General features: G+C 40.8%; 2 protein-coding genes across 3 annotated transcripts in view; one reads left to right on the forward strand and one right to left on the reverse strand.

The window, feature by feature from the left end:
- SH2D4B (SH2 domain containing 4B) overlaps positions 1–25,905 on the reverse strand; it is a 117,348-nt gene extending 91,443 nt beyond the window's left edge. The window contains exon 1 of one of the 2 annotated variants that reach the window (XM_064145397.1): positions 25,869–25,905. The gene's annotated coding sequence lies outside the window, so the exon portion shown is untranslated. Of the gene's footprint in view, positions 1–10,703; positions 10,790–25,868 lie in introns of those variants that run through there. The other variant, XM_064145396.1, reaches the window with a different exon arrangement.
- Positions 1–27,772, forward strand: part of LOC135176348 (rap1 GTPase-GDP dissociation stimulator 1-like) — a 38,419-nt gene that overhangs the window by 9,979 nt on the left and 668 nt on the right. Inside the window, 11 exon segments of the mRNA XM_064145393.1 lie at positions 4,815–4,925; positions 5,771–5,893; positions 6,047–6,172; positions 9,071–9,199; positions 11,584–11,709; positions 12,776–12,919; positions 16,753–16,887; positions 20,581–20,706; positions 24,829–24,968; positions 25,883–26,009; positions 26,993–27,121. Of these exon segments, the coding sequence (XP_064001463.1) occupies positions 4,815–4,925; positions 5,771–5,893; positions 6,047–6,172; positions 9,071–9,199; positions 11,584–11,709; positions 12,776–12,919; positions 16,753–16,887; positions 20,581–20,706; positions 24,829–24,968; positions 25,883–26,009; positions 26,993–27,121 (1,416 nt within the window).

The following is a 27,772-nucleotide window of genomic DNA, read 5'->3' on the forward strand; positions in this document are numbered from 1 at the left end:
ATTAACTTGTTTTCCAGCTCCGAGTAATGATAATAAAAGCACACAGAAGAATCTTCTAAAGCATACTAAAGATATGTGGCAGATGAATATATTTAGCATGTGAAATTACTGACGAGGTGGCAGCAGCAGACACACAAAGCTATGCATTTGCCTAAAGTGTTTCAAGCCTGTGAACAAATGGCATCGTAGCAACTCCACACTGCTCAGGATCTGAATATTAACACATACAACTAAACATTTAATTTGGTGTTTTCAATAAAAGGTTCCTGCACATATGAAAAGTTATAAAAGCCTGGATGAGGCACTTGGTGCCATGGTCTGGTTGACTGGATAGGGCTGAGGGGTGGGTTGGACTGGATGATCTTGGAGGTCTCTTCCAACGTGGTTAATTCTATGATTCTAAGAGGACAAAAAACCCAAAGAGATGTGGCATGCACTAAAATATAAAGATGTGTGGGATTCCTTATTGCTCCCTGAGGACTTGATAGGTCAAAGTTTGTGTGGGGAATTAATGAAGTAATGGTTCAGAGATTTCCCAGTGCTCATACCTTATGGCGCTGTCCATGCTGCAGAAACAGATGAGATTGCCGCATTGTTGTTTCTGCTCTCATTAGGATAAGCACAAAACTCCTACAGCAAATGTCTGGTTCCTGTGCCTCTGCTCAGTATCTTATGCACAGATTTATGTGTGAATTAATAATCCAGCTCTTCAGCTCAGGAGAAAAGCCTTTTGTCATTCAATATCCAGGTATTTTTTCCATTCAGACCCTGCAGGTTATCAGTGAGAAAGTAAAATTAGAGCTTTTCAAACTAAAGCCCAAGTCCATTTCCCTTGCTTCTATAGTGAATTACTAAACCTGAACAGCAGTATTCTGATAAAAACGCTGATTCAACTGAACAAAAAAATACTCTTTGAGATCATGTTTGTTCTGCTAAAATCCCCCTCAGAAAGCAGGCAGGCGCTCCTGTTGCCTGACCAGCTGTCTGGCTTCTTTCCACATGCTAGCTACCCACCAGCTGGGCACCATGCCAGCATGCCAGGCAGCCCCTGCCTGAGGAACAACCACATGTCAAAGAAAAAAAAACACCAAAAAAACCACCCCACTGAATCAAGTTGTTTTGCTGAAGCTCCACCCTGTCAACATTCTGTTCCAGCATGAGATGAAACAAAATGTCAAGAACCCAGAATTTTCCACAACACACCCTTTTCTGGCCAATTTTAGTCACAATTCATATGCATGCTGCTATTAATGCCTTTAGACAAAAATAACCATGTCTTACAATTTCTGCTTCAATTCATCTTCAGAAGCAGGACGTAAAGACAATGAGTCTATGTTGATTAATTTAACCAAGCTTTTACAAATAACACACAATGTGGTAGAATTCTGCACATCTGCAAGAAAAGTCAATGTTTTAAGACACTCCAGTTAAACACTACCTTCTGCAAGTTGTTTATAAATATAAGTCTTTAGTCAGCTACTTGGTCAGTCCTGCTGCTTACAGTACTGATTTCACACCACCACACACTGTAAGCAGAGGGATATTTTACAAGGATTTAGTCATCATGCATGTGGTCTTATTCTAGTGATATACTCACTGGAGAAATAGCATAGCACCCTATTTCTAATTACTGCTACAGCAACCTAAAGTAACCAGTAATGTAGACTGGTCTATATTATCTGTAAAACAACCTCCTCCTGCTTAAGAGATCTCAACTCTTCCATCTTGTATCTCAAACTGTAGTAGAAATGGAGTTGCAAATATTACCATTGCTCTAATTAGAAAACAGAGTACTAGAAGTTAAACACATTATCTTATGCCAATGCATGTTAGGTGTTGATAAGGATGAAGTCAGAATGCAGGAGATAAACCATTCTCACCATCCTCTAATTTATTTCATGTTGCTTTCAGCTGCATAGCCTTCGACCCACTTCTACTAGATCAAATTTAAGATCAAAATTGAGTCAGCTACTGGGTTGTTCAGGTGATTATTCTTTTGTACAAGAATTGCATTGTACACAAATTTCCTTAACACAAAATCATTTGTTCAGGAAATTGTGGTGGCAAAACTAGATAAAAAAAAAAAGGGAACACATGGATTAACTTTGGTTTGGCCTTATTATTTTTAAGCCAAAGAATTTTCTTCCTCAAAGGACAATAACAGATGTTAAGTATGTTCTACTTCCCCTCTCTAAAATTCATCTTCTCTTCAAAATGGATCAAGACACCTCTGATTCCTCTGAAATAAATTTCTGTATGCACCAAATTAATGTATTTTCTCATTTTTAAAAAAAAAAAGTGTTTTTTTTTTTTTTAATCACATTAATGGATGCATTAAGGAAACAAGAAAAAATGGACCCATAAAAATAAATTATTAATCTTCATCTGACAAATTTTTAGGCCAAGACTCATGACTCATCTTTTTCAATTAAATAGATTGTGAAGTAGAAATGTTGTTTTACTACTCTTGGTAACAGAATCAACTAGGTTGGAAGAGACCTCCAAGGTCATCCAGTCCAACCTATCACACAGCCCTATCCAGTCATTTAGACCATGGCACTAAATGCCTTTATTCTCTAATACATGCTCACAGGATGGCAGTGAACTGTATTAATTGATGTTAACTGCTTCAGCCACCAGTTTTCCAGCATGATTTCTTATATCTGTTACAACCACTTTAGGTCTTTTTGTCTTCTGCAAGTAGATGGAAGAATCCTGAGATTGAAAAGGCAGAAGATTTAGAACAAACTTATAAATAAATGGTAGTTAAATGTCAATATTGGATATTTCTCCCCTAAGTTTATAAGGAAGTAAAATAATTATCATTAATTGTGACATGCAGAACATCACTTAAATCAACTACAGGATTAAAAAGGTGGAAAGCAGTAAGAATGATATGAGGAAAACAATTGCAAGGAACAGGGGATACTGTGAAATACACGAATCTCATCTTTGCACAGGCAAATTGCAGGATTTTGCTGAAGTATAGTTACTAAGCAGAAATGACAGGAAATTGCAGAGTTTATATAACTTTTGGAGGCAAGTAATGCTCAACTTCTGTCTAAGCATATTTTTAAGGAGCAGACAAGAAGGTGAATACAGGAAATTCTGTTAACAATGCATTTCAATTTCTACAAACCTTCTGATAAAGTTTATCACCTAAGCTATCTTGGGATGTGAAAGGTGGTTATCTGAAGAGGTCTGAAGGGCAGAATAAAAACTGCTTTCACGACAGAGATATAATTATTAGAGGCTATCTTTGCTGGAACCTGTGTCATTCCACATACTTGTAAACAATCCAGAAGCAGCAAAATGGTGAGAGGGTTTGGATTATTTCGAGTACTCAGCACTAAACAGACTGCAGAAAAATCTTATCCTGTACAACCTGAGACAAAGAGGTGCATCAAGCTCAGTGTTTGTAAGAGCAGAACATTACAGATGGGGGAAACATGGCCTGACTGTGAATAATGGTGTGGTCTAAATTAACCTACTCAGCCCAGAAGAATAGCTGCACAAAACACATCCTCAAATACATAAAGGAGTAAAAGAATAGAACACAAAATGTTGCAATCTCTGTCATAATCCCAGCCCACAAATGTGAAAACACATTTGAATACAAACACCTCACCTAAAAAAAAGTATCAAAGCTTCTGTAAAGAAAATATTAAATTGGAAGAATCACAAGGCTAGATTTCTAGTTCAGACATGAAAAAAAAAAAAAGGATCAGAGGTAGTTACAAGTTGAAGAGCACTGGAGTCTGAGTGCAGAGGTGAACGTTCCAGGGATAGGCCATAAAATGGCAACAATAGATAAGTTAATAAAATTTCATTGGAGCACCAAAAACTTTATGTCTGCAAACACAGTTTGTATCTTCCCCTTTGCTGCTTCTGTTACAGCCACTGCTATCTTCCCCTGCCGCTGTTTTGGCTGCTGCTTTGCCACTTGTCCCCATTTTCTCTAAGGTTACTGTATTCTGTGATAGTTTATTCTGTCTATACTGTTATATTTAAATTGCAAAAATGCTATTTCATTTTTTTTCTGCCTTTCCAAATTTTGAGTTGTAGTGAATTTAGTGTCTCTGGGGCAGCTTTATAATAAGTTACTGGAGGAGGGATCCACCCTAACCACTTACACTAGGAAATTAAATATATTTAGGTAATACAAGTTCATGGAGGTGGAGTCACCGTCCCTGGAGGTGTTCAAGAAAAGACTGGCTGAGGCACTTAGTGCCATGGTCTGGTTGACTGCATAGGGCTGGGGGATAGGTTGGACTGGATGATCTTGGAGGTCTCTTCCAACCTGGCTGATTCTATGATTCTAAACACCTTGATGTAAATACTAGGTATATCCCTAACAGACAAGCTTGCCAGGAACCAAAACAGAAGTACATTACTGCATCTGTTTCACCCTTCTATTCTTTCAGTGCCTGCAATTGGCCACTATCAAGAGTAGCTACACAGCTAGCTGAATTGCAAGTACTGTCTTTATGATAGAGGTATTTAGAAATGGTAGGCTTGATTTGGGTTGTCTGATTATTCCTCTCTCCTCCCCATCTCAAACACTGACACAATTTTTATATGTTAGTTCCTTTGTCTAGATAGAATTTATCTCTGCATAGTTATGCCTGCTGGTAGTGGAGCAGGACTTTGTCCTCATGCTTTTGGATTGAGTTATTTAATAAGCATATTTAAACCTGGACTTCTCAGGAGATGATCTTATTGTCTGTTATTGTCACTGAAAATAAATACTATTAAGAAGAATTCAAATAGATTCCATACTGGCTCACCAGAGTTTTCTATCCTATTCTTTTTAGAAACCCTGAGTCAGAACTTGGAGTACCTTGGGCTCTGTGGAGATGACACAGAAGCTCAAGATCAGATCCTTGAAAGCCTGAATGGGATTCTCCTGGCTCTTACTGAAGACAGCTAAGTATCACTTCAAATCACTATTTAACCATTTGCACAATCTAAGAGCATTCAGTGGAGGTTTTCATCTATTGTGATAATCTGCATTACAAGAAATCATTGCTGCTTGAACTGTAGTTGTCCTCATGCTGTTCCATTATTTTGGGTTTTCCTCTCTTTCTATGCTTATAAATCTACCTGCGACCAGATAAGGCAACTGGTCACTGGAACACCTGAAGCTGCAGAGAAAGTCCAGATTTAGTATTTACTACAAACTCCCAGAAATAAATTGGAGTGTCAGGAATTTTTAAAGTAATGTGTGGTTTCCTTATAAGAAAGTCACTAAACTCTCTGCACATTCTCCTGAAATGACACAAGCCACTATTTATTTGAATCTCCTGGCAGATGGTGATTTACTACCTTAAAGACAATTAGCTAAATTTTTGATGAGAAAAGCCGAGGGAATTTGACTATTCTAATTGCTAGTCTAAGAAAAATATGTTGTGACTACTTAGAAAAGTAACTGTTAGGCTACACCTCAGGAATAGAATCTTTATCCCTGGCTTCCTGTGCCTTATGCAAGCATCCTTTTACAGTCAGAGAAGATGAAACTGCTTCCCTCTTTTGTTTTGCCATCTGTGATTCAATTCAGCATGAAGCAGAATAATCAGCTGGAACTACACTTGCTGCAATTGAAGCAAATGACTGTTCCCCTGTATTTGAACCGAGACAGCCTTTGAGTACCTTGTTAAATAGAACCTTGGATGCCACAGATAGCCATTCAGAGCTCTAGGAAACAAAGCAACATGTAAATAAAACAGTTACAAACCTACTGCAGGTATTGTTAATGCTCTTATCATTACAGAGCAGAGATCCATCAGCCTACTCAGAGAGAGTGCTATCTTCCTAACTTTAGCAAAAATCCTGAAGGGCAATCCACGATGTGCAGTGAAAGCAGCCCAGGTGCTTTCAGAGATAGCCAAGAACGGTATGTTGCACCATGTTACTACAAGGGATATTACAGCGCACAGATGTATGTATCCGTTCTTGAGTTCTGTTTCACAGCTATCAGTCTTGCAATTGCAACTATTTCATTCAAGCATGACAAAAACCTGCAAGTTCCTCTCTTTTACCTACACAGAGGAAATGAAGAAACCATGCATTGAAGCAGATTTGGTTCTAACTTTGATACCTTTTCTGGAGAGCAGAGACCAGGAAATGCTGCTTCATGCCGGGAGGGCCATTGGCCGTATCTGTTATGATAATCGTAAGTACTGACTTGAGAGAATGCCATTTTGCCCAGCTGCGAGGCATTATTTTGTAAGGCTCTGTAATCTGTAACTCACACTCATTTTGTGAGAACTGAGTGCACAATACACTTCAGCCTCCAGCTAGGTAAACAATCCACAAAACTCTTAAGACATCGAGCTGAATGTATCCCAAACACCTTCTCAACTCTGAGGTTTCCCCCTCTATTTTTACCTTCAAGGTGACCCATATTTGTCAGAACTACTCTGCAACTACTAGAGCAGCAGAGTCACATACAGATCTTAATTATACAGAATTGTATTTGGCCCAAATCCTGAATGGTTCTGCTCTTCTCTGAAGTACTAACAGCATCTTATAAAGAAAAGCACTTGTTTAAAAAGTGCATCATTAAACACATGCTTTAAAAAACACTGAGGTTTTTAACTATGGAAGGAATGCTGTGTCCAGCAGGAGATTCTCTTCCAACTCTCCTCTGCCCTGGCGAGCCCACATGTGGAATATTGTGTCCAGTTTTGGTCTCCCCATTTCAAGAGAGACAGGGATGTACTACTGGATAGAGTCCAGTGGAGAGCTACAAGGATGATTAAGTGGCTTGAACATCTCTCCTATGAAGAAAGGCTGAGAGATCTGGGGATGTTTGACCTTGAGAAGGCTGAGAGGGGATCTTATCAATGTCTATAAACATCTGAGTGAGGGGTGTCAAGATGAAGGTGATAATCTCTCTTCAATGGCGCCCAATGATAGAAAAAACAACTGCTGCAAGCTGGAACATAGGAGGTTTGTCGTAGTTTTGAACCACGAGCTGCCCAGGGCAAAAAGACACAGTATGTAGTTTAAGCTTTTCCAAGGAGTAAAATAATGCATTCTCCACAGTGATTGGATGCTTAAATGGAAGTTCTTTTTGCAGATATACACAAAAAGTGTTCAGGTAAAAAGGAAGACATGATAAATTGGGCTCAGTTCTTCACCAGGGCCTACCAGGCCAAAAGCCTTCCAAAGCCTTCTACCCACCTCAGCCTCAACAGGCCCAAGAGCAGGCCCTGCTGAGAGAAAATCATCTCCCCCCCCAAAACCATGAAGACAAGGGGCATGCTCTTCCTGAGGCAGAGAGAGAAAGAGAGAATTAGCTGTGCACTCTCTTAGATAGATGCAGGAAATTGGAATAGAGTAACTAATGACAGCATCCTGCAGCCAACTGTCCATCTTCCTGAGGCTTTCTCTAGTCTCAGGGGGACTGTCTTTATAGTTATGCCAAGCACCCTTAATTTCCCTTCACCTATAACAAGCTTCCACCTCAACACAGGGAGACACTTCATGGTGAGGGTAACAGAGCACCAGAACAGGCTGCCTAGAAAGTATGTGGAGTCTCCTTTTCTGGATCCTATGACTCTGTGGAAGCTTTCAAAATCCACCATGATGCATTTCTGTGTGGCCTACTCCATGTGTTGCTGCTTTGGCAGAGGGTTGAACTCAATGATCCGTAGAGGTCCTTCCCAACACCTAACACATTCTGTGACTGTGCAATTCTCTGGGTACCACTACTTGCGTATAGGAGATCTTTGTGCTCCAGACTTTTCCACAAAGCCAGTACACTAGCTTGTCTGCTGGTCTCACAAGTTAAGTCCTTTCAATTTACTTGCTCTGAGAGCTGAAGATTTTTTTCTTAAACCTTTAATTCCCAGATTGACTAAATATATTTATTTACTGGAAGTAGTATGGAACTTTTCATCCAGTATATTCTACCTCCTCCCCATCTTCAGATGACCTTTTCTTATTTTTCTAGTGTAGACCATTGGAGCTTTATCTAAAAAGCTATGGGTTTGCCACTCTGCACCACTCCCATAAAATCCATGTGTGATAGATACCTAGTAATAAATTTCATTAGCCCTCTGCAAATTACACGTATTTGCCAAAGAAAGTCACATAACCATTTAAAAGAACCTTCCCAATATGATTACATACAAGACTCATGCACTTATTGTACACCAGCATTACTGCAGCATAGAGCCACGCTGCCCATCTCCTTCCCACCTGCCAGGACACAGGCCCAGCAGAGATCTGACAACACAACTGAGTGCAAGATACACGCTTTAGTCATTTCTATTACCAACACAGCAATAAATACATCACAGAACAAAACCAAACCAAACCCCAAACCAAACGAAATCAACAAACTACTTCAGTGATTGCCTGACTAAATTACAATTGTACATGCAATAACAGCACCCAGATACTTTCTGGTGTCCATCACACATAGTATCATATCATAGAATCATAGTATCTTCAGGGTTGGAAGAGACCTCACAGATCATCATGTCCAACCCTTTACCACAGAGCTCAAGGCTAGACCATGGCACCAAGTGCCACGTCCAACTTTGCCTTGAACAGCTCCAGGGACGGCAACTCCACCACCTCCCCGGGCAGCCCATTCCAGTGTTCAATGACTCTCTCAGTGAAGAACTTTCTCCTCACCTCGAGCCTAAATTTCCCTGCTAAGCAACTGTTCAACTCTATTTCATATCTTCTGGTATACCCAAAACTACATTAGATACCAAGCTTTCATTCATTACGAAACAACTACAAAAAGAAAGAAACCATTATCAGTGCTTTCTTCATCAGTTCTGCAGATGGATGCTCATGCAATTGCCCTTACATATTTTCATATTGGCTTAATTCCTGAAGTCAAAGCAGAATATGGAGGTTTTGGAACGCAGTCTTGAACCTGCATTTCCCACACACATGTGCTAGTCTGAACCCACAGCATAAAGGCTGTACAAGCTCTAAAAGGGTGCCAAAGAGACTATCTTGCTACAAAGTATCTTGGTTGGGTCCTTTTTACTGGTTTAATTTTAGTTCCCATTTAATCACCTTTAACTTCTACGCTTACTATTACCAGGGGATCTTCAGGAAGAGCTGGTGAAGGTAGGAGTAATCACATCACTTGTCAGAATATTAACTGATTATGCAGAGAGTGAACCACTCGTCCACGTTGATCTATTGGCATTATACAATCTTGCAGACCTTGGTAAGTAAACGTCCTTGTATCTTGGAGCAAAATATCACATTCACACTGTCACTTCCTTTCCACACATATGCAGAACACTCACAGGTTTGCGGGTTTTGATTTGGATTGCTTTTGGGTTTTCCTGTGGGACTGCCTTTTTTTTTTTTTTGAGGGTTATGGATGAGGTACTTGGTGCCATGGTCTAGGTGACTGGGTAAGGCTGGGTGATAGGTTGGACTTGATGACACTGGAGGTCTCTTCCAATCTGGTTGATTCTATGATTTGGTGCAGGTGGTGTTCGTTTATTTCTTTTGGGGTTTTTTAAACGTTACTGATATCTAACACTGGTCAGGCCACACCTCGAGTACTGTGTCCAGTTCTGGGCCCCCCAATTCAAGAAAGATGTTGAGGTGCTGGAACATGTCCAGAGAAGGGCAACAAAGCTGGTGAGAGGCCTGGAGCACAAATCCTATGAGGAGAGGTTGAGGGAGCTGGGGGTGTTTAGCCTGGAGAAGAGGAGGCTCAGGGGTGATCTTATTACTGTCTACAACTATCTGAAGGGGCATTGTAAACAGGTGGGGGGTGGCCTCTTCTCCCAGGCAACCAGCAATAGAACAAGGGGACACAGTCTCAAGTTGTGCCAGGGGAGGTATAGGCTGGATGTTAGGAAGAAGTTCTTCACAGAGAGAGTGATTGGCATTGGAATGGGCTGCCCAGGGAGGTGGTGGAGGCACCGTCCCTGGGGGTCTTCAAGAAAAGACTGGATGAGGCACTTAGTGCCATGGTCTAGTTGACTGGCTAGGGCTGGGTGATAGGCTGGACTGGATGATCTTGGAGGTCTCTTCCAACCTGGTTGATTCTATTCTATTCTATTCTAACCAGGGACTGATCACAGCATCTATAGTGGAGAAGCAATTACTCTTTCCTGGAGTACCAGAAATTGCTGTTACTATATTCAAACAATTAAGATTTAACAGGCAGCTTTAGACTCCAAATAAAGTAGAGAGGGCATAACAGAGCTTCACTGGGCAAACCTGTCAGTGTTAACTCCTTAGGCTACTGTACATTCAATACTTATTGAAATTACATGTACGTTTATGTGAAGCCTCCCTTTTCATTTGCACGCCTTTCAAACCAAAGGCAACTCCACTGATTTAAAATGTATTTGCACAACTTTAAACGAGTTGTAAGCAGCAAGGGAAGAAAAAGGCCAAGCAGAAAATTCACACACTTTGTATGTAGTCTGACTACAATTTCATCTGCTGCTTCCTGCGCTTAGGAAAGGGGAGGAGAGAAGGGAGTATGACACGACACTGTCACACCTGGTGAGGTCCAGTCCTTTACGCATCTCTTGCATTACTAAACACCGTATCCCCTCCGAATACGTTCTGCGCCAGCGTTGTGAAGGCAGGGGATCAAGGTGGCTGAGTCAGGAAATGCATAACAACAGAATTGGGCCGAGCCATAAACACTGCTTCCCCTCACGATCGGTCAGGTTGGACAGAAGACGAAGGGAAAAGCTTACCCACGGATGTGAGCTGGGCGCTCGGCAGACATCCCCTGCGGGGCTCTTTCTGCAGGAGCGGCCTGTGACGCTGCCGGCAAGGCCCAATGGCAACAGATCCGCGCCACAGGAGTCCCGGGCGAGCCACAGCGCCGCCACACTCAGAAACCTCTCCAGGGCTTCTTCCCGAGTGGGATGGGCGCAGGATGATGCTGCTCTCACAACGGCAGGGAGAGCGCCAAAACTGCTCCCCGTCCGGGAGCCAGGCAGTAATTGGCTACTGATTAGGGTCTGAGAGAGGACGGCCCAGGTGCTGCCAGCTCGCTGTCACCGAGGGCCCGAGGCTCCTAAGCCTGTCACACAAGAGAGCGCCGAGTGGGGAGAGCTGTCCAAAGCAGGGCCGCGCCAGTCACGGCAGGAGCTTGTCCTTCGCAGTGCCAGGGGACTCTCCAGGCTCCCCATATTTATACCTTCTCCTAACCAAAAGAGTCCCTTTAGCATTTCCCAGGCACGAATAACGCAGCCAGTCACCGGCCCGATGTCAGCGCGGGCACCTGCTCGGGTCACCTCAGCCGCAGGGAGGACCCTTTGCTGCCCGCCTCAAGGCGGCAGGGCCGGGGGGGAGCAGCCTTTTCCCGCCTTTTCCGTTCAGACCGCGGAGTGAGAGGGATTCGGGGCGTCCAGGAGAGTCAGGCAGCACAAAGCTTTAACAAAGAGAAATGGATCCTCGATAAAATAGACCTCATAGGTGTTTAGGATCCCCAAAAGACCAGAGCAATGTAATTAAGGCAGAAAATACACTACTACAGCAAACGGATACATTAACTGATACATTACAGCAATTTGATATATTATACCACAGATGGAAAAATTCAAAACCCTGACTTTATCATATACACAGATATGGCCAAGGAAGCTCTAAGCAAGACAAAGATTGCTGAACAGCTGGTGAAACAACTGAGAAGAGCAGAGAGCCACGAGAGGTTAGAAATGGTGTTTGAGATCCTGCAAGCACTTGCAGAACATGGTAAGGCTCCCTCCAGCTTAGGGCAACGAAAGGAGACAGAGTACCAACACTCAGCTTCAGCTCTAGCTTCCGAGTTTGCCATGGCATTCTACACATGGAATGACCAATCCCTTCAGAACATATTTAGCCTGGAGAAGAGGAGGCTCAGGGGAGACCTTATTGCTGTCTGCAACTACCTGAGGGGTGGTCGTGGCCAGGAGGAGGTTGCTCTCTTCTCTCAGGTGGCCAGCACCACAACGAGAGGACACAGCCTCAGGCTGCACCAGGGGAGATTTAGGCTGGAGGTGAGGAGAAAGTTCTTCACTGAGAGAGTCATTGGACACTGGAATGGGCTGCCTGGGGAGGTGGTGGAGTCGCCGTCCCTGGGACAGTTCAAGGCAGGATTGGACGTGGCACTTGGTGCCATGGTCTGGCCTTGAGCTCTGTGGTAAAGGGTTGGACTTGATGATCTGTGAGGTCTCTTCCAACCCTGATGATACTGTGATGTGGAATCCTAGCCTAAGCAAGACTGGGATGGCAATGAAGAAAGGAAGGAGAGAGTAGCATTTCACTCTGTTCCAGTGGATCCATAACATAGCAGATTCAAACTCATGGTCTATGTGACTGGACAGGGCTGGGTGCTAGGTCAGACTGGATGATCTTGGAGGTCTCTTCCAACCTGGCTCATTCTATGATTCGTATTCTTCATGGTGTGTAACAGAAAAGCAGTCCAAAGGTGAAGGTTATTTTAATTACAATTACAACTAAGTATCATAATGGCTGTTTAAGAGGTCTGACAAGCACTGAGAAGAATCTCTTAAAAATATCTAGATACCTAATACAGATTTTAAAGAAATGAAAACTTATGACTACCAATACAAGAAAGGTCCAAGATCAGTGCAGAAGCTCTGCTCATTTTGCCTTGGTGTTATCTTGGCACCAGAATATCCATCCCAGACAAAATCAAAACAGTGGCTGCACCTGAAAAAGGACTGGCTAAAGTTCAAGGACTTAGCTTCCTAGTTTAAAGTTGCCACTTTAAAAGACCCAAAAAGCTTTTAGTGTGCTGTTACTGTGATCTCTACAGATGCTCTGAAAGTGCAGTTGGTGGAGGCAGGGGTGCAAGAAGTGTTGTCTGAGATCCTGCTGAGGCTCAAGGGCAGTTCACGAGCTGAAGATACACGCATTCTGAAGGCTGCATCAGATCTCATTGTCTCTCTACTTCCTGGAGGTAAAAAAAAAGCAAATACTGACAGACCAGATACATAAAGAAGCTACCTCAAAAAGTCTCCTTTGCACAGGAGTTACATTCACTGTCGCTTTCACTTTCTTAACAGGGACACGTTTGCAATCTTTTTGTAATCCTCAGGGCAGTTCTTTCCAGACACCATGCTTTTTCACTTGGATAGGAACCTACTGCTCACATTGCCACGCTTCCCTTCAAGCATATACATATATTGCCTCAGGTCATCCAATACCACTGTGACCACTCCCATGCAGAATGTAAATGCAAGCACAAGAACTTCAGGCCACCTGTACCTGTGGTTGTCAGTTCATATCCTGCTTCTAGAATTTAACTTTGAAAACTGGTCTAAGAGCCAGTTTTAAAGTTTAAGCTAATCATTAGCCTAAGTCCACACAGTATTGAACTATTCATGTTTCCTCGTGCACCATTTTATATCTGTGTACATGCTTCAAACACTGATTAATAAATGAAATGCAAAGACCTACTTGTAATGCAATTTCTGTGCCTGCCTGTCTGGAACAGACTGCATACACTACTGACCTGGATTTTTCACTAAGTCTTTAAGCTGATTTTAGGGACAACACAAAAAGGCTGCAGACCTAACATCAACTTGGGTTGGATATTTAATCTGTATTTTGGCAAATACAGATTAAAGAATAAAACATTAAGAACCAGACACTTGCACTGCCTCTCAGCACCCTAGTCCTGAAGCAACCAACAATTTAAAGGTCTTAAATTGTTAACTATGACAACAATCACCATTGATTCAGATTTCCTCAAGTATAAATAGAACAATTCACCTTGTGTGTAATTATAAAGAAAACATCTTGTGTGTGTTTATCACACCACAGATAAACATGCACAGAAGTTGTGGGGTCTTTTGCTAAGGGATACAGCATCATCTCTCAGAACGCTGGTACTTGCATCACATTCAAACACATGCAGCTACAGAGACAGGAGCAACAGCTATTACTAGTGTTTACAAAAAGTAGTATTGCTGATTGTTCTGCCTTTCAAAAATAGAAAGCTACTGTTTGTGAGTGGACAGAAGAGCAACACTGTTGGATTTCACTGCTCTCTGAAACTGTAGCATGCCTGAATTTCTGCAAATTGCAGACCTTAACCTTACAGATAGTAACGATACTGAAATAGTTTGAGGGACAGAATTGTAACATGAAGATGGTCAGGTATGCAAGCTTTCACACTAGTTCCTTCCTCCCCCCAAAATTGCATGTTGTTAGAGGGGAAACTCTGAAAATATTTCATGGCAAATTCACTTGTGTAGAAGAAAGAAACCAACCTACAATGTTATTGATAGTTGAGGTTTTAAGCCACTTTAGGAAGGGAAGATTACTCAGAAACACCTAGGGAAAAAAAAAGAGAAATCTCAATATAAGCCATTTTATCTTTCACACTATACTATTACAGAAAGCAATGAGCCTTAATATTATGCAGAGAGACTCTTATAAACAGACTCCTGGAAGGCATGCTGTGCTGAATCAGTCAGCAGGAGATGCCCCACTGTGTTTTCTGTCTTTTCTCACTGATAGCTACTGTACTGAGTTCAAACTCAATTAACAGAAAGGAGCTTTTTTCATCATTACTCAACTTTCTGCATCAATATGTGATTATCATACAAGATTCCCTCACATCTGTTTAGCTAGTCAGTTTCTTTTTTTTTTTTTAACCACAAGATATCATACAGACATCTCTACATTTCCCCTCTATCTCCTTTCTAGATTCCCTTTCTTTCTTGTCTTATGCCTTGCTCTGAATCAGACATTGTCCATCATAGCTCTACAAAGGCCACTTGGTGCCTTTAAACTAGCTATCTTCAATTTATGCAGCTGAATGGCTTGCTTTGTTACTTGCTTTTCCCCCCTCCAACTTCCCCACAACCCATTAAATGTTTCATGTGGAAAAAGTGAATAATCCCTCTCAGGCCCCAGTATGTGCTACTGATGTATGCACAGCCTTTAATCTAAGGGAAAAAAAATATCTATGGAAATCTGGTCTCAGCATCAAATGACTTCAGAAGCAGTGAAAAGATGACAGGCAGCTTTAGGAACTATAAAAGTGACTGTTCTTATCAGACCAACTATGAGCCATTAAATAGATGGTTCTGCCACTATCCAAGCAAAAACCCATAGGGGAGAGAACCAATTTGGATCTCTGTGACAAATCAAAGCAAGGCAACCACTAATGGGTTCTGCCTATTTGCACTTTACTGCAAGAACAAAAAAATGCTCTGCCATTCTCTGGTTTCAATAGTGGGGGGAGGAGAGGAATTAAAGTCCATTAAGGTTAGTCTATATGAAGATCAAAGTATTTTGTCTGTAGAATTTTGCCAGATCAAAAGAGATGGTCTATTCCTTGAGAACCTGCTCCCAAAGAGGACTGTGCAACTTATCTCACGTACTGTGATCTCCATATGTGAGGACCAGCCAAGAGAACATTTAACTTATCAGAAGCAAAATGTCAGCTTTAGAGAATGTATGCAGAAATTGATATAAAAAGATTTTTGCGGTGGAATTCAATCTGTCAGTTGTCTCATGAAAATATATGCTTATATTTTATAACCATTTGACAAATGTTTATCTAAAGTATTTAGTGACACAGGGGAAACATATGCTAGTAGGTGAAATGCTGAGAGATTAAAGAAATACTAGGCACTGGTTCAAAAGACAACATGGAGAAGCTTCTACTACCTCAAGGTGAAAACTACATCCAAACCAGCAAAGGTGTTAAAATTATTAGTGCCACATGCGAGAATTAGGAGCCTGTTCATCTTAAGCATGGCACTTAAAGCTACTTCTGGTCAGATTCTATACTGGCGTGCAGTTTGTGTAGTTCCATGGACAACTGTTTACTTTAGGTGAAGATGTCTTTCTGTACAGCATTCACACTTTTGCCATGTTTTAACAAATGGCATTCACGTGGTAAGAGCAATGCAGCAAAGAAATGCTGGTTGGTGTCAGGAATACTCTTCTCTTGAGCCACAATGAATTGCATAAAATATAGAAAACTACTTGCAAAATGGCCTCTTGAAAACTTTTCCTTCAAGAAGAATGCAGGCCATAATATGAAGGTTATCCTTTTCTTTTTTAGGAGAATGCTTTCTCCTTTTCTATCAAGGTGAGCTGAGTACCTTCTGATAACAAAAGGGCTTTCAGGGCTGCAGAGTAAGTTCCCAAAGAGAGACATTTATTAACCCACTTCCCAGATCAATTAATTTTCCTAGCTTCATAGGTTGGACTGGATGATCTTGGAGGTCTCTTCCAACCTGGTTGATTCTATGATTCATATAAGTGCAACACAATTAAACTTCTCATTTTGGTAAGTGGGTTTCTCAAAACAATTCAGAACAAGCTCAGTCTGGTTCTTCAGATCATGACAGATTATTTGATTCAACACAGGGAAAAAACAACAGTATAAAACTAGTTATCCGACTCACCACTGCTGGATAAAATCCCTGGTTTCACAATAGTCAAACCAGTAAATTAGCAACACTGGAGTATTAAAGCTATCCTGTGGAGAAATGGAACTGACTGAACAATACGTGGTTTTGAATTTGACACTGATTGTCCTTAGAAAGCTCTCAAGCTTTACTTGAAGGTGTCTCTTCATTAGTTCAGGGGTGGCTGATGCTCACTCACCTCACTCACCTGTAAAAGCAATGCACAAGCTATAGGCTTAATCTTGTCAAGACGTAAAAATAGTCAAGGCAAAGAGTCCCTGAATTCTCAAATGTGAATTAGTAATTTCTGATGTTGTGTTTCTTCTCTCTCTCACCTGCTTGCTTTTGCCTCTTTCTTCAGATGGCAACTGTGTACAAATGGTACAGCTAGGAGTCATAGATCAGCTTCTGGACCTACTGGAGAAACATGTGGAGAGTGGGGATGTCTCTGTTCAACACGCTGCACTCAGTGTGCTTCGCAATCTTGCTATACCAGGTACAGAGTTTCAATTACTGTGACTCTTTATTAAGGTGGTTCATTTAATGGAGATCTGTGCAGCTTCCTTCAAGTCATCAATTTCAATATTTTGAAGGGCAGTTGACATTTTTCCCCCTACAGTGTCATATATTTGAATAATTCATCATGACTTCTCATCTACACAAAGAGTTTAAAGATAATAAACTGTGATCTTGTTGCCAGCTGCTGAAATGGCTTCACATTAACTGCATACAGCAGTTGAAGACAAAAAGGCAGAACAGAGAGTATGGGGAGGAGCTGTCACATCACAGATGGTATAGATTTCATTGATCTGCTGCTCTTCTATAAATCAAATATTCCTTGCAAATTTGGCCTTTGTAAGACTTGTGAAATTACAATACTTAAATTAAGCCTGTAGGAAAGATAGGAACAAACTAGTTTGATCTGTCGAGACAGGATAATGGTTGTGAACTAAAAGAGAGGAGATTTAGACTAGCTAGAAAGAAGACTTTTTTTTTTTACAGTGAGGGTGGTGAAAAACTGGAACAGGTTGCCCAGAGAGGTCTCATCCCTGGAAAACTCAAGGTCAGGCTGCATGGGGCTCTGAACAACCTGCTGAAGATGTCCCTCTGCACTGCAAGGCAGTTTGACTAGATGACCTTTATAGGTCACTTCCAGTACAAACAGTTCTACAGTTTTACTCTTGCAATATGTTAACACACCTCAGAAAATTCTGGTTCTCATCTCCTATTTACTGCATCTACGTGAAAGTGCAATTCAAGCTAAATATGTTTTGCTAGACATTTAACAGTATAGCACCTTGTGTGAAGTCCTTACACGGCTCCACAGAACTCCAGAGAAGAGCATAACACCAGTGCCCCATGGTTTAACCCTAGCTAGCAACTAAGCTCAATGCAACTGCTTCCTCACTCCCCCCAAATCTCAGTGAGACATGAGAACTGGGAAAAAAACTCACAGGTTGAAATAAAAATCAGTTTAAAGATTAAAATGAAAGAAAATTTAGTAACAAAAACAAAGTTATTATTATTGTAGTGAAACAATTACCAAAAAGAGGAAGAAAACCAAGTGATGCACTATGCAATTGTTCATTTTGGATTAACTGATGCCACAATAGTAATCCCCACTCCTGGCCAGCTCCCCCAGTTTTCATACAGAAAGTGATACCATGTGCTATGAAATATCCTTTTGGCTAGTTTGAAACAGCTGTCCTGGCAATGCTCCCTCCCAACTTTTCATGCACCTGCTCACTAGCTGAACAAGGGCAACTGGAAAACTCTTGGCCAAGGATAAGTGTTACTTAGCAACAACTAAAACATCAGTGTGTTATCAATGTTCTCCCACTAAATCCAAAACAGCTCTGTACCAGCTACTGGGCAGAAAATAAACTCTATCCCAGATGAAACTAGGGCACAACATTGTTTTCTGAAAATACAAGTTGTCTGCCCATTTTAATATGCAAGCCAGCCAGCATTCTTGGGTTAACAGTCCTATAAACAGTTATGGCTTTGAAGAAGAATCTCAGAATATACTAGCTGCTACTTGTTCTCTACTGCTTCTTTTCAAAGCCTGATACACTCTCATTTCTTCTTGCAGACCTCTCTCTTTAGAAGTTCATCTATTTCTTCCAACTTTTGATATGCTCTCAAGTAATTTACTTGCTTTAGTTTATGATGTTACCAAATGCTGGATCATAATAGCCAGTCATGTTTCCTTCAGTCTCTTCCAACATACTTCAGACCATAAGCCCCTTACTACTTCTGTGTCTATTACAGCTCTCTGTGAAGAGATTTTCTACTACCATGCACATCAGCACGGGCCTGTGCCAAATGCTTTTTGGTGCTAAGAATTTCCACGATGAGTGCCAGCTACCTTACAATAGTAACAATGTACAAGGAGCTACCAAACAACCATAGAATCAGGATGAGTCCTGGTAGAGCCATCCAGCTCAAGTTGGGAAAATAATGTAGTAGGCAAAAGAATAACTATTTGAATGAAAAGGTGGATTTGTCCAATGCTTGCTTCTCACTGATTTCACTCCTGCTGTATGTACAATAAGATTATTATTATAAGCAGCAAATATACCAATTTTTCTCACTTCAAGATAGCTATTTTGATGTAGCTTTCCTTGATGACAAGCAGACATGATCACGTTGTAATTCACAACAGAATCCATTCCTCTACAGATATCAAGAGCCACTTTTTCCCATGCCAAGTCTGGATATTCCCTGGGCTTCCTTAAAGCAATGAACGCAAATCACAGAGATGATAGGATATAAAACTCTGGCAACATGTTGTTGCAAGCCACAATTTCACCCCTGTATCACTGCCTGCTACACATAACACCCACAGATCATGATGTTCTTTGCAGCTGTACTTTAGAAGGTTCAGCTCTGAATTTTCAAGTACCAATACAATATAGAGTTTATTGTAGTTACTGTTCTGTTTGAGTCTATTACAAACCATTTCAGATCTTCCCCAGCATGCTCTAAGTATTGGGCAATGCACAGCATTTAAAACCATATCTGTACACTGCACTGCAGAACAGAACAAAATAAAGCAAAATAAATGAGTGCAAACCCAAATAAATTGCAAAATAGCAATTAATTATGAGCCAATGCTTGCAAACAGTCACAGAAGGGAACAGGTACTTATAAAACAACCAAATCAAAACCAGAACAAAACCCACCAAACGCCATTATGCCTTACCAAATAGAATCACTCTGTGTCAATGAAAAACAATACTCAAGAGGAAGTTGTGTCTCCTTCTCAATTTTGTCAACAGGAGGCAGAGACAGAACAATTATCTTCCTAGTGTCACTCTCCTGTCATTCCCCTCCTCTCAAAAATGGCTATGTAGAAGATGGGAAGAAAACTGCTCTGGAGAAACAGCTTTCTGTAGCATAGTTAAGCAGCATACGGACTCTTTCCAGACAAGCTTCTGATTATTACCAGGGATTACTGAACCAGTAACTGGAGCACAGACACAGAAAAGCACAGAAACAAAGGCATGAATGACAAGAGATCAGAGAGCTCAAATACAGAAAGAAAATCTACTGTCAAGCCATATGACTACATAAATCACTTCTGCCACCCAGCCACAGAATGTTTCCGTTGGAAAAGATCTTTAAAGGTCATTGTATCCAATTATTATCTAACTGCCAAGTTTGCTGCTAAAACATCTCTCAGCACCATATCTCTGCCTCCTTGAAGCACCTCCGGAGATACAGCTTCAGACGCCTCCCCTGGGGAGCATGTTCCAGGATCTGATAATCCTGCAAAGAAGCTTCTTGTAATGTTCGACCTAAACCTTCCCTGGGGCCATTTCTGGCCAGTCCAGTTACAATAAGCAAGTATACGAAAGGCTTGCTCACGTAAGTGGGCGAGTGGATGGACAATCCTCAAGAATAGAGTGCCTGACAGTGCTGTGTTTATCCTCTTTCATGTACTTCATCCCAAGCAGGGCTGAACTCAGCAATAACCAAGACATAGTAACTGCAATTTCTAGGAAGGTTTTAGCTCAGAAGAGAAGCCTGGTCAGATAGTTCTGATTTCATTTCTGAGCACTGTAACAAGCTGGATGTTTTGCTAAAAGCACAACAGATCAAACTCAGAATCTCTTATGTCTTATTTGCATTTCCAGATGCTTGTGCAGTTACTGAGCCTTACCTCTTTTTTTTTTCCATTGCCTAGTTGTTAGCAAGGTACAAATGCTGGAAGAAGGTGTGACGGAACGGATTCAGGCACTACTAAGATCAGAGATTGCTCCTGTGCAGTTTAAGCTGCTTGGAACGCTACGGATATTAGCAGATGGTCAAGGTAGGGAAAGGACAATGTTTACTGATGTCAACCACACACCCTCCTCCTCCAACACAATCTGGCAAGGAGACTACAGGCTAAGTGTCCTGCTAACCTAATTCTACTTGATCTGGAGAAGTTCCAAAAGATATGATTGCCTGAGGAGGCTGCTAGCTTTCCAAACTTATCCAGTCAGCCTCAAAGGCAGACTAGAACCAAAACAACCAGAAGAATCTGCAGCAGTCAGTAAGAAACAGCAAAGGCCTAAAAGAAAGGTATTTTCCACCACAAATACAGGAGCAAGGCATAAGTAAAATTGTTAAGGAATCAGACTATGAATTTAGAGTGCCAAATTGTAAGCAAGCACATCAGTAGAATTGGAGAACATAAAAGGATCAAAAGAAAGCTGGGGTGGAGAGGAGTCTCCTCAAGACACACTCTCTATACACATTGTCAGGTTTAGCTTGCTGATGTGGCTTAAATGTTGAATTTACTTTGCAAGTTCAAGTATGGGAATATCTACTTGCACTTCATTCAGTTTTACACAGAGGTGGGTGTGCAAAGGCAAAAATACTACGTGCTTATTGGTGCATGTTTCTCAGAATCAACCTAAGTCAGAATTACATTAACATCTACTACAGTATCTCAATTTATCCTTAGACTTCTCTAGCTTCTATATACCAAACACAAAAGTGTTGTGGGTCTGAGTTTTTTCAGGAAGTATTCTAGCTCTTCTGTATGACCAGCACAGCTGCTCTTGAGCACTAACCAGTACAGACCACCTCCATGTGCAGGAATAACATGAAATAGGTGCTATGACAATTTTGCACTGGGAACTGACAGCTGGTACAGAACAATTACAATCACAAATTCATTAGTTATATGGAAGGAAAAAAGACCACACTCTCCTACATTCCATGTTCTACTCACCCACACTGCTGCAGACACCACCTTTGCACACCAGTTACTTGGACTCTTTTTCAAAGTCATATGGGCAATATAAAATTTACATCTAGCACTCAATTTGCACTGATTTTGGTCCAGAAAAAAAGCTGCTTTTGCTTATATTTCACTACAGCAGAAAATGGACCTTGCAAGACGTACAGACATACAGAAACTAGCCTCTTCTTCCTCTCAAGTTTTGAAGCAAGTCATTAAAAGGTCATTTCTCTGAAGCTATATCTGAATTGAGAGGTGAGATCACTTAGTTTCTAAAATTTGAGGCATCATATTACCACTGATCTAAATTATCAACCACTAAATTATGTTCTTTCCTTGCCTCCCCTCAATGTTATTTACTAGCCTTAGCATGAAGTCAGTATCTAGCACATGAAAACAAACAACAAAAACCCAACAGACCACCACACCTTCTGAATTCAGAACTCCAGCTATTGAAGTGTGGAAGAGCAAAAGATTATTCAGCACTTACCCATTCCTGCCTATAAGTACAGAACTCTCCCACTTTTATTACTTGCTATTCTGTTTACCCATGAACTAACATTGCCCTTAATTAACTTAGACTGAAGCATTTATGAATACACATCTACTACGAAGTCCACACTAAATTAAATTATCCTCTGACAATCACTGGGCATGTCGAGGCCTATGAACTAGAAAAGGTTGCTTTCTAAGTACAGGAAACTGCAGGCAGACCTGTCAGCTTCATTAGTCTAAGGAGATGTTAACTCCTGTTTCTAAGACTGCTTTGCTTCAGAGGAGCGGAAAAATTTGTGCACTTCAGTCAAAGGATTTTAAGCTCACCTGAAAGTTATGCATACAACTCATTTAAATTTGCTGATTTGCATGTTAAAATGGTCTCCTGTTTCTGTTAATAACTAATTGGGTTTTGCCTCAAAGAGCTCTGTTCCTAGTAGAGGTCAGAAGACTGTTAAGCAGGGTCAAAATGCCTCCTTTGAGCAAATATCTTACACTGGTTTCATTCACCATCCTCTTACCTCTTCAGCTGACTGTACTAACCTGGATTATCACAATCTCCTCAGACTAACATGTAACATCTGATGTAGAGAGAAAAGCCTTTCTCTTAAGGGAGATAATACACAAGTGGTTGTGCAACGACAAGCAACTGTCATCTCAAAACATGTATGTTCAACTAGGCTACAAACTTCCAGATCCTTCATGGGATTTTAATCTGTGGATTGGTCTTAGTGTACCAGACAAACCAGAAGTATGAAGTGCCCATCCATCCTCATGTCTCTCCCTAAAACAAAAAGGGTATAGGTTGACTTACTGTTTCTGCCAAGTATCTAGAGTCACCATGTGGCTTACTGACAGTGACTTTCTGGTGCATGCTCTCTCTGACCCTTTCCAGCATAACTCAAAACAAATCAAACACCTAAAGAGATAGGTAAAGGAAAATGATCAGGGTGTTGCTCCTACCAGCCAAACCTACCCCTTCTGTTCCAGATGTTAATTATGTCTCTTCCTCAAGTCTTCGCTACAGCAAAGCTCCCAGGGGCAAAATACACAGTACCCTAAAGCTATACAGACTCTCCTCATTTTTCCCTTTCTCAAGTTGCTTCCAAAGGAGAAAGGGTCTCCCTGTTTATCTTCTTTCAATCCTGGAACTATTTTAAGACTGTAAAAGCAGAAAAACACCAGGAAAATCTCAGAGCCCCTTTATAGCCCTTCTTGGGGAAAGTACACTTCTCATGAAGGCCTTTATTCCTTCTTCAGAGCACTCAATGCACAATGTTTATCTGCTCCAGTCCTCCAGCATCAAGGAATAGGAGGCAGGTACAGAACACAACTCAAAATGACCTAAATGAAGTCAACAAGCAAATCCCTTAATTACAAATAACTGTATGAGTTGTATGTTATGACTGTGGCACATTTTTGCTAATAGAATAGTTTCAGAAGTAAGCACCTGTCTTACAAGTATTCTTGACTCTCAACTGCTACATCTGGTGCCCAGCTGGAAGTGCTGTGTATTTATACCCTTAGTTCATGATCAGCTGGAATACATGGAAGCAGTGCTTAGGCAGTTTATAGAACAGCTCTTTTGTGCTCAAGGGCAAATCAGGGAGCACTCAGTTCCTACACAAAAGGGTAGGGCAAGCCATGCATATTCTTACTTTATCTTTCTCACAGTACCCTTTCCCTTAGAGAGAAATTCTCATTTACCAAAGATGAACAACTTAAAAATCTGAAGCACTGAAGAGAATCAGCACACTGAAAATTACTCAAGCAGCATCTACCACTATGTTGCCTGGGCTGAGCCCTTAAGGTATCTGAATTACTACAGTATCCTTATATCTGCATTTTTGTTTTGCTTAGGAAACCACTTTCTACCAGGTAGTCACTTTTGATCCCCAGCACTTCAGAGATTTGTTACTGAACTGCAAGGAAAGTCATATGGAATCATGGGCTAGACTTCCCCAGTACTGAGCAGAATAAACCTCCTTTGCCTGCTGAACTTTTAAGAGCTTTTGGAGTATTCTCCCTTCATGGCAACATCTCTTAAACCATAGCATATTATAGGAAATATTATCTAGTGAGTTTTTCCCCTCAAATTATCAGTCAGAGATTAACACCTCTAGCAAGTCTTGAAATAGGATTCCTGAAACACAGAGGAACACAAAAGGTTCCTTCAAACACTGGAGGAAGCTTTGCTGACATCTAATACACAGTTAAACATACATTGCTAAGACTTAAGACTTGGCTTCCCACATGCTACCAACAGCAACTTTCACCATTACTGAGTGCACTGACAGAGGAAGAACAGGCTCTGAAAAGCCCATGATTGCATCTGCGCAGGGCTCAGAGCATGCAAGAAATTAAAGAGGAAAGGGATAATCTTCATGAAGACTTCAGTACAGCAACACAGTATTTGCTTTCAGAGATACAAAGCTGCTCATTTTAAGCCCTGCTTAAACAGACTCTTAAAAGTACAGGTCTATTGGAACAGCTTACTTTGAACTTTACCTCCAAGAGTTGGCCAAACACAACTGGCCCTCCTCTGGTAAGTATTTCCAAGATCCCTTCAAAGACTGAACATTTACATAGAGCTCTTAAAGGATATAAGCTCAGGGCTATGGTCCTGACTACTTCAACATTTAAACTTCTTCAATAGGAAGTCTAAGAAATCTGAATTTTAATGTCTCTTGCTGCTGCTTTTCTCCTCAGCTGATGCAGCTGAAATTCTGGGCCAAGACCCCATGCTGCTCAACAGACTCGTGCAGTGGTGCACCGCTAATGAACACAGGAGCATTCGTGAAGAAGCAAATCGGCTCCTAGCATCGATCCTGCGTCACAACAGATCCCAAGTATGAGAGCTGTTGGTCTGATACATTCCTGCTTTATCCTCTTACGTTTTTACAGCTTGTTCATGTAACTGTAGAGCTGGATGTCCTGTAACTGTAGAGCTGGATGTAAACCAGCACACACAGCTCTGCTATTAAAAAACAAAACAGTTAAAGGAAACCCTCCCTCAGTCTGCCTCAATGCTTGTAAAGGGGAGAACAGCAGGAAAGGAGTGCTCTCCACAGCCACACATAGGGCAAAGAAACAAGCAACATTTACCTGCTATCATTTGTCAACTTTTACCCTGCTTCAGCAAGGCTTGACAAATGGCAAGCAGGTACAGCTTTATCTATTTACATAAATACTAGTTTTAAACTTCAAATTAGAATAGCAAAGATAATGTAGACACATCCCAACATCAGTCCTCCAGGAGCTCAAAAAACCCACTTATCTAACCTAGTGATGGATGAATTTGCCATGATGTACCTGCTGGCACTACAAGAAGATTCTGTTTCTTGTAAATCACACTGTGATACTCAGGCAGCCCAACCATGCCTTACTTGGAGGTAGTGATTAACATCAAGTAGGTATCATCTGCACAGGCTTCAATAAAGTGAAATTAGCATTTGCTAGATTAAAGCTTTGAAATGGAGAATTAGAATAAGGTCAGAGTAAAACCTTTAGACAAAGAGATTTCTTTTCATCTTATACATATAGATATATGTAAGTGTTGATATTCTGAGTAAACCAGACATGTATGATCAGTATCAAAAGCAACATTATTGCTAGTCTTCATATACCACAGTTTGCATTGCAGTAGGTACAATGTAATTTCCATCTATTCAGAGGTTGAAGAGCACATCTTATTTCTGGCTTCATTCTACCTTTATTTGGAAGTCAAATTCCTACCTCAAATAACTTACCTTTGCTTTAACAGGAAGTGGTCAAAGCCATCCAAGAGGCAAAAGGAGTGAAGCATCTGGTTTCCATGGCAACAAGTGAGCATGCTGCCATGCAGAATGAGGCTCTGGAAGCCTTGGCAACAGCATCTGCGATTGATTTAGGTATTTTCCTCCTGAAAGTATTTAGCTATGCAAGATCCTTAATTATTAAGGAAGACTGTCATGCTGTTAATTCAATGTAATATGCAAGAAATGGTGTGCTTCTTGTCCTGATTCAGCTCTTCAGCATGAAATAAAGGAGGTCAGCCACTCAGATCACAAAAGCAATAGGTTTTAGGAACTGCCTGAAGATTGACTCAACCCCGAACAACAACAGTAGGAAGAGAAGAGATCAGGTTGTGTGGACAGGAAATCTACACAAAAAGGTGTACCTAGAAAAACAGCAAAGGCAAAGAAGAATGGAAAAAAAGATGAGAAAATATGAAGACAAAATAAAGGACAAATTATGGACTGGCATGGTCAGCAAGGACTAGAGAGAAAGTAATCTTCAGAACACGTATCTGACTGTAGGAGAGAATAGAAGTATAGAAAAAAGGGTCTACAAGAAAATGCAAATGAAACAAATGAGACAACCCTAAGAATTCTATCTACTTCTACTGAGCTTATTTTCAGAGATTGAGAGATTTTTTTTTCCTGTATGACTGAGCACATTTGCAACCCGGTATCAGCTTAGTACAATGAAAACAGCCAGGAAAGAAATCTACATACATCAAAAGATAAACTAAAACCAAATAAACATCCTGACATTTGGAATTTCCCGTATCAAAAAGCAAAACAGTAGAACCCATTTTACTGCTTGGTCCATCGTTAAGGCTCTCAAACATGGCTGATCAACTAATGCAGATCAAAATTCCTGGTACTGATCATTTCGATCTAGGATGAGACTACTTTTTATGTTCTATAACACATAGGCTCCGTCTTCTAGAATGGGGCCAATGAAAAACCACTACACAGAAAATACTGAAATTCTCCAACAGAGAAAAGAGACGTCCAAGTCTAGTCAGGAACTCTATTTCAAAAAAGCAAGCATGTTCTCTTTCTAGCTCCTTTTTGGGTAACAAACTGGGTATTCACTTATTTTTCAGAAACCCTGGAAGAACCTTTCAAGGAATCACAACTAGTTCAAAGCTTACACAAGCTTCTACAAGATGACAATACAAGCCCTGAGGTGAAATGTAACTCAATGAATCTTTTGTGCTGTCTTCTTAATTCAGGTAACTTCCTTTTAAGTTGTCTGTGATGATTCTGTATTTAGGATGAAAATACAGGTTTTGTTAGCAATGATGCAGTCAGTGAGTAGTAATGGATACTAAAGAGGTCCACTCTTCATTGATCACCAAAAAACCCAGCCTATATATTTTGTCTTTATAAAAAGATCACTAAACCATCAAATTAATACTTTATATAAATAAAAAAGGTCTTTATTTCAGTGAAATAGCAAAATTAGAGCTTTGGAATAAAGAGACCTCTTTTGTCCCAAACCACCACGCACAAATATCTAGCAGTCTCACGTCCTGTTTGTACCACAGTATTTGTGTTGAAAGAAATGGAGCTCTTATCTTTTAAGAGCACATGTTTATTTGTTCTGCCTATGCTATAACTGAACCAGAATGCTGAGATAAACCAGCAATTTCAGAAACACTGCCTGTGCATAGTATCCTGCAGTACAACATGAACAATATGATTTCAGTTTTGCTCACTTTGCGTAAGAGAAGACTTAAAATGCTTTCAGCGAAATCAGACTTCCTCTGAATGACTGGCACTAAACAACCACCTTAAGCCAGAAGTCCAAAGATCTTGTGCCAGTTTGTCACATTTTCATACACAGATCATGTGAACTGAAAACAACAGTTGAGCTCAGGCAA

This window comes from Pogoniulus pusillus, chromosome 6, assembly GCF_015220805.1.
Source record: "Pogoniulus pusillus isolate bPogPus1 chromosome 6, bPogPus1.pri, whole genome shotgun sequence".
NCBI classification, from domain to species: domain Eukaryota; kingdom Metazoa; phylum Chordata; class Aves; order Piciformes; family Lybiidae; genus Pogoniulus; species Pogoniulus pusillus.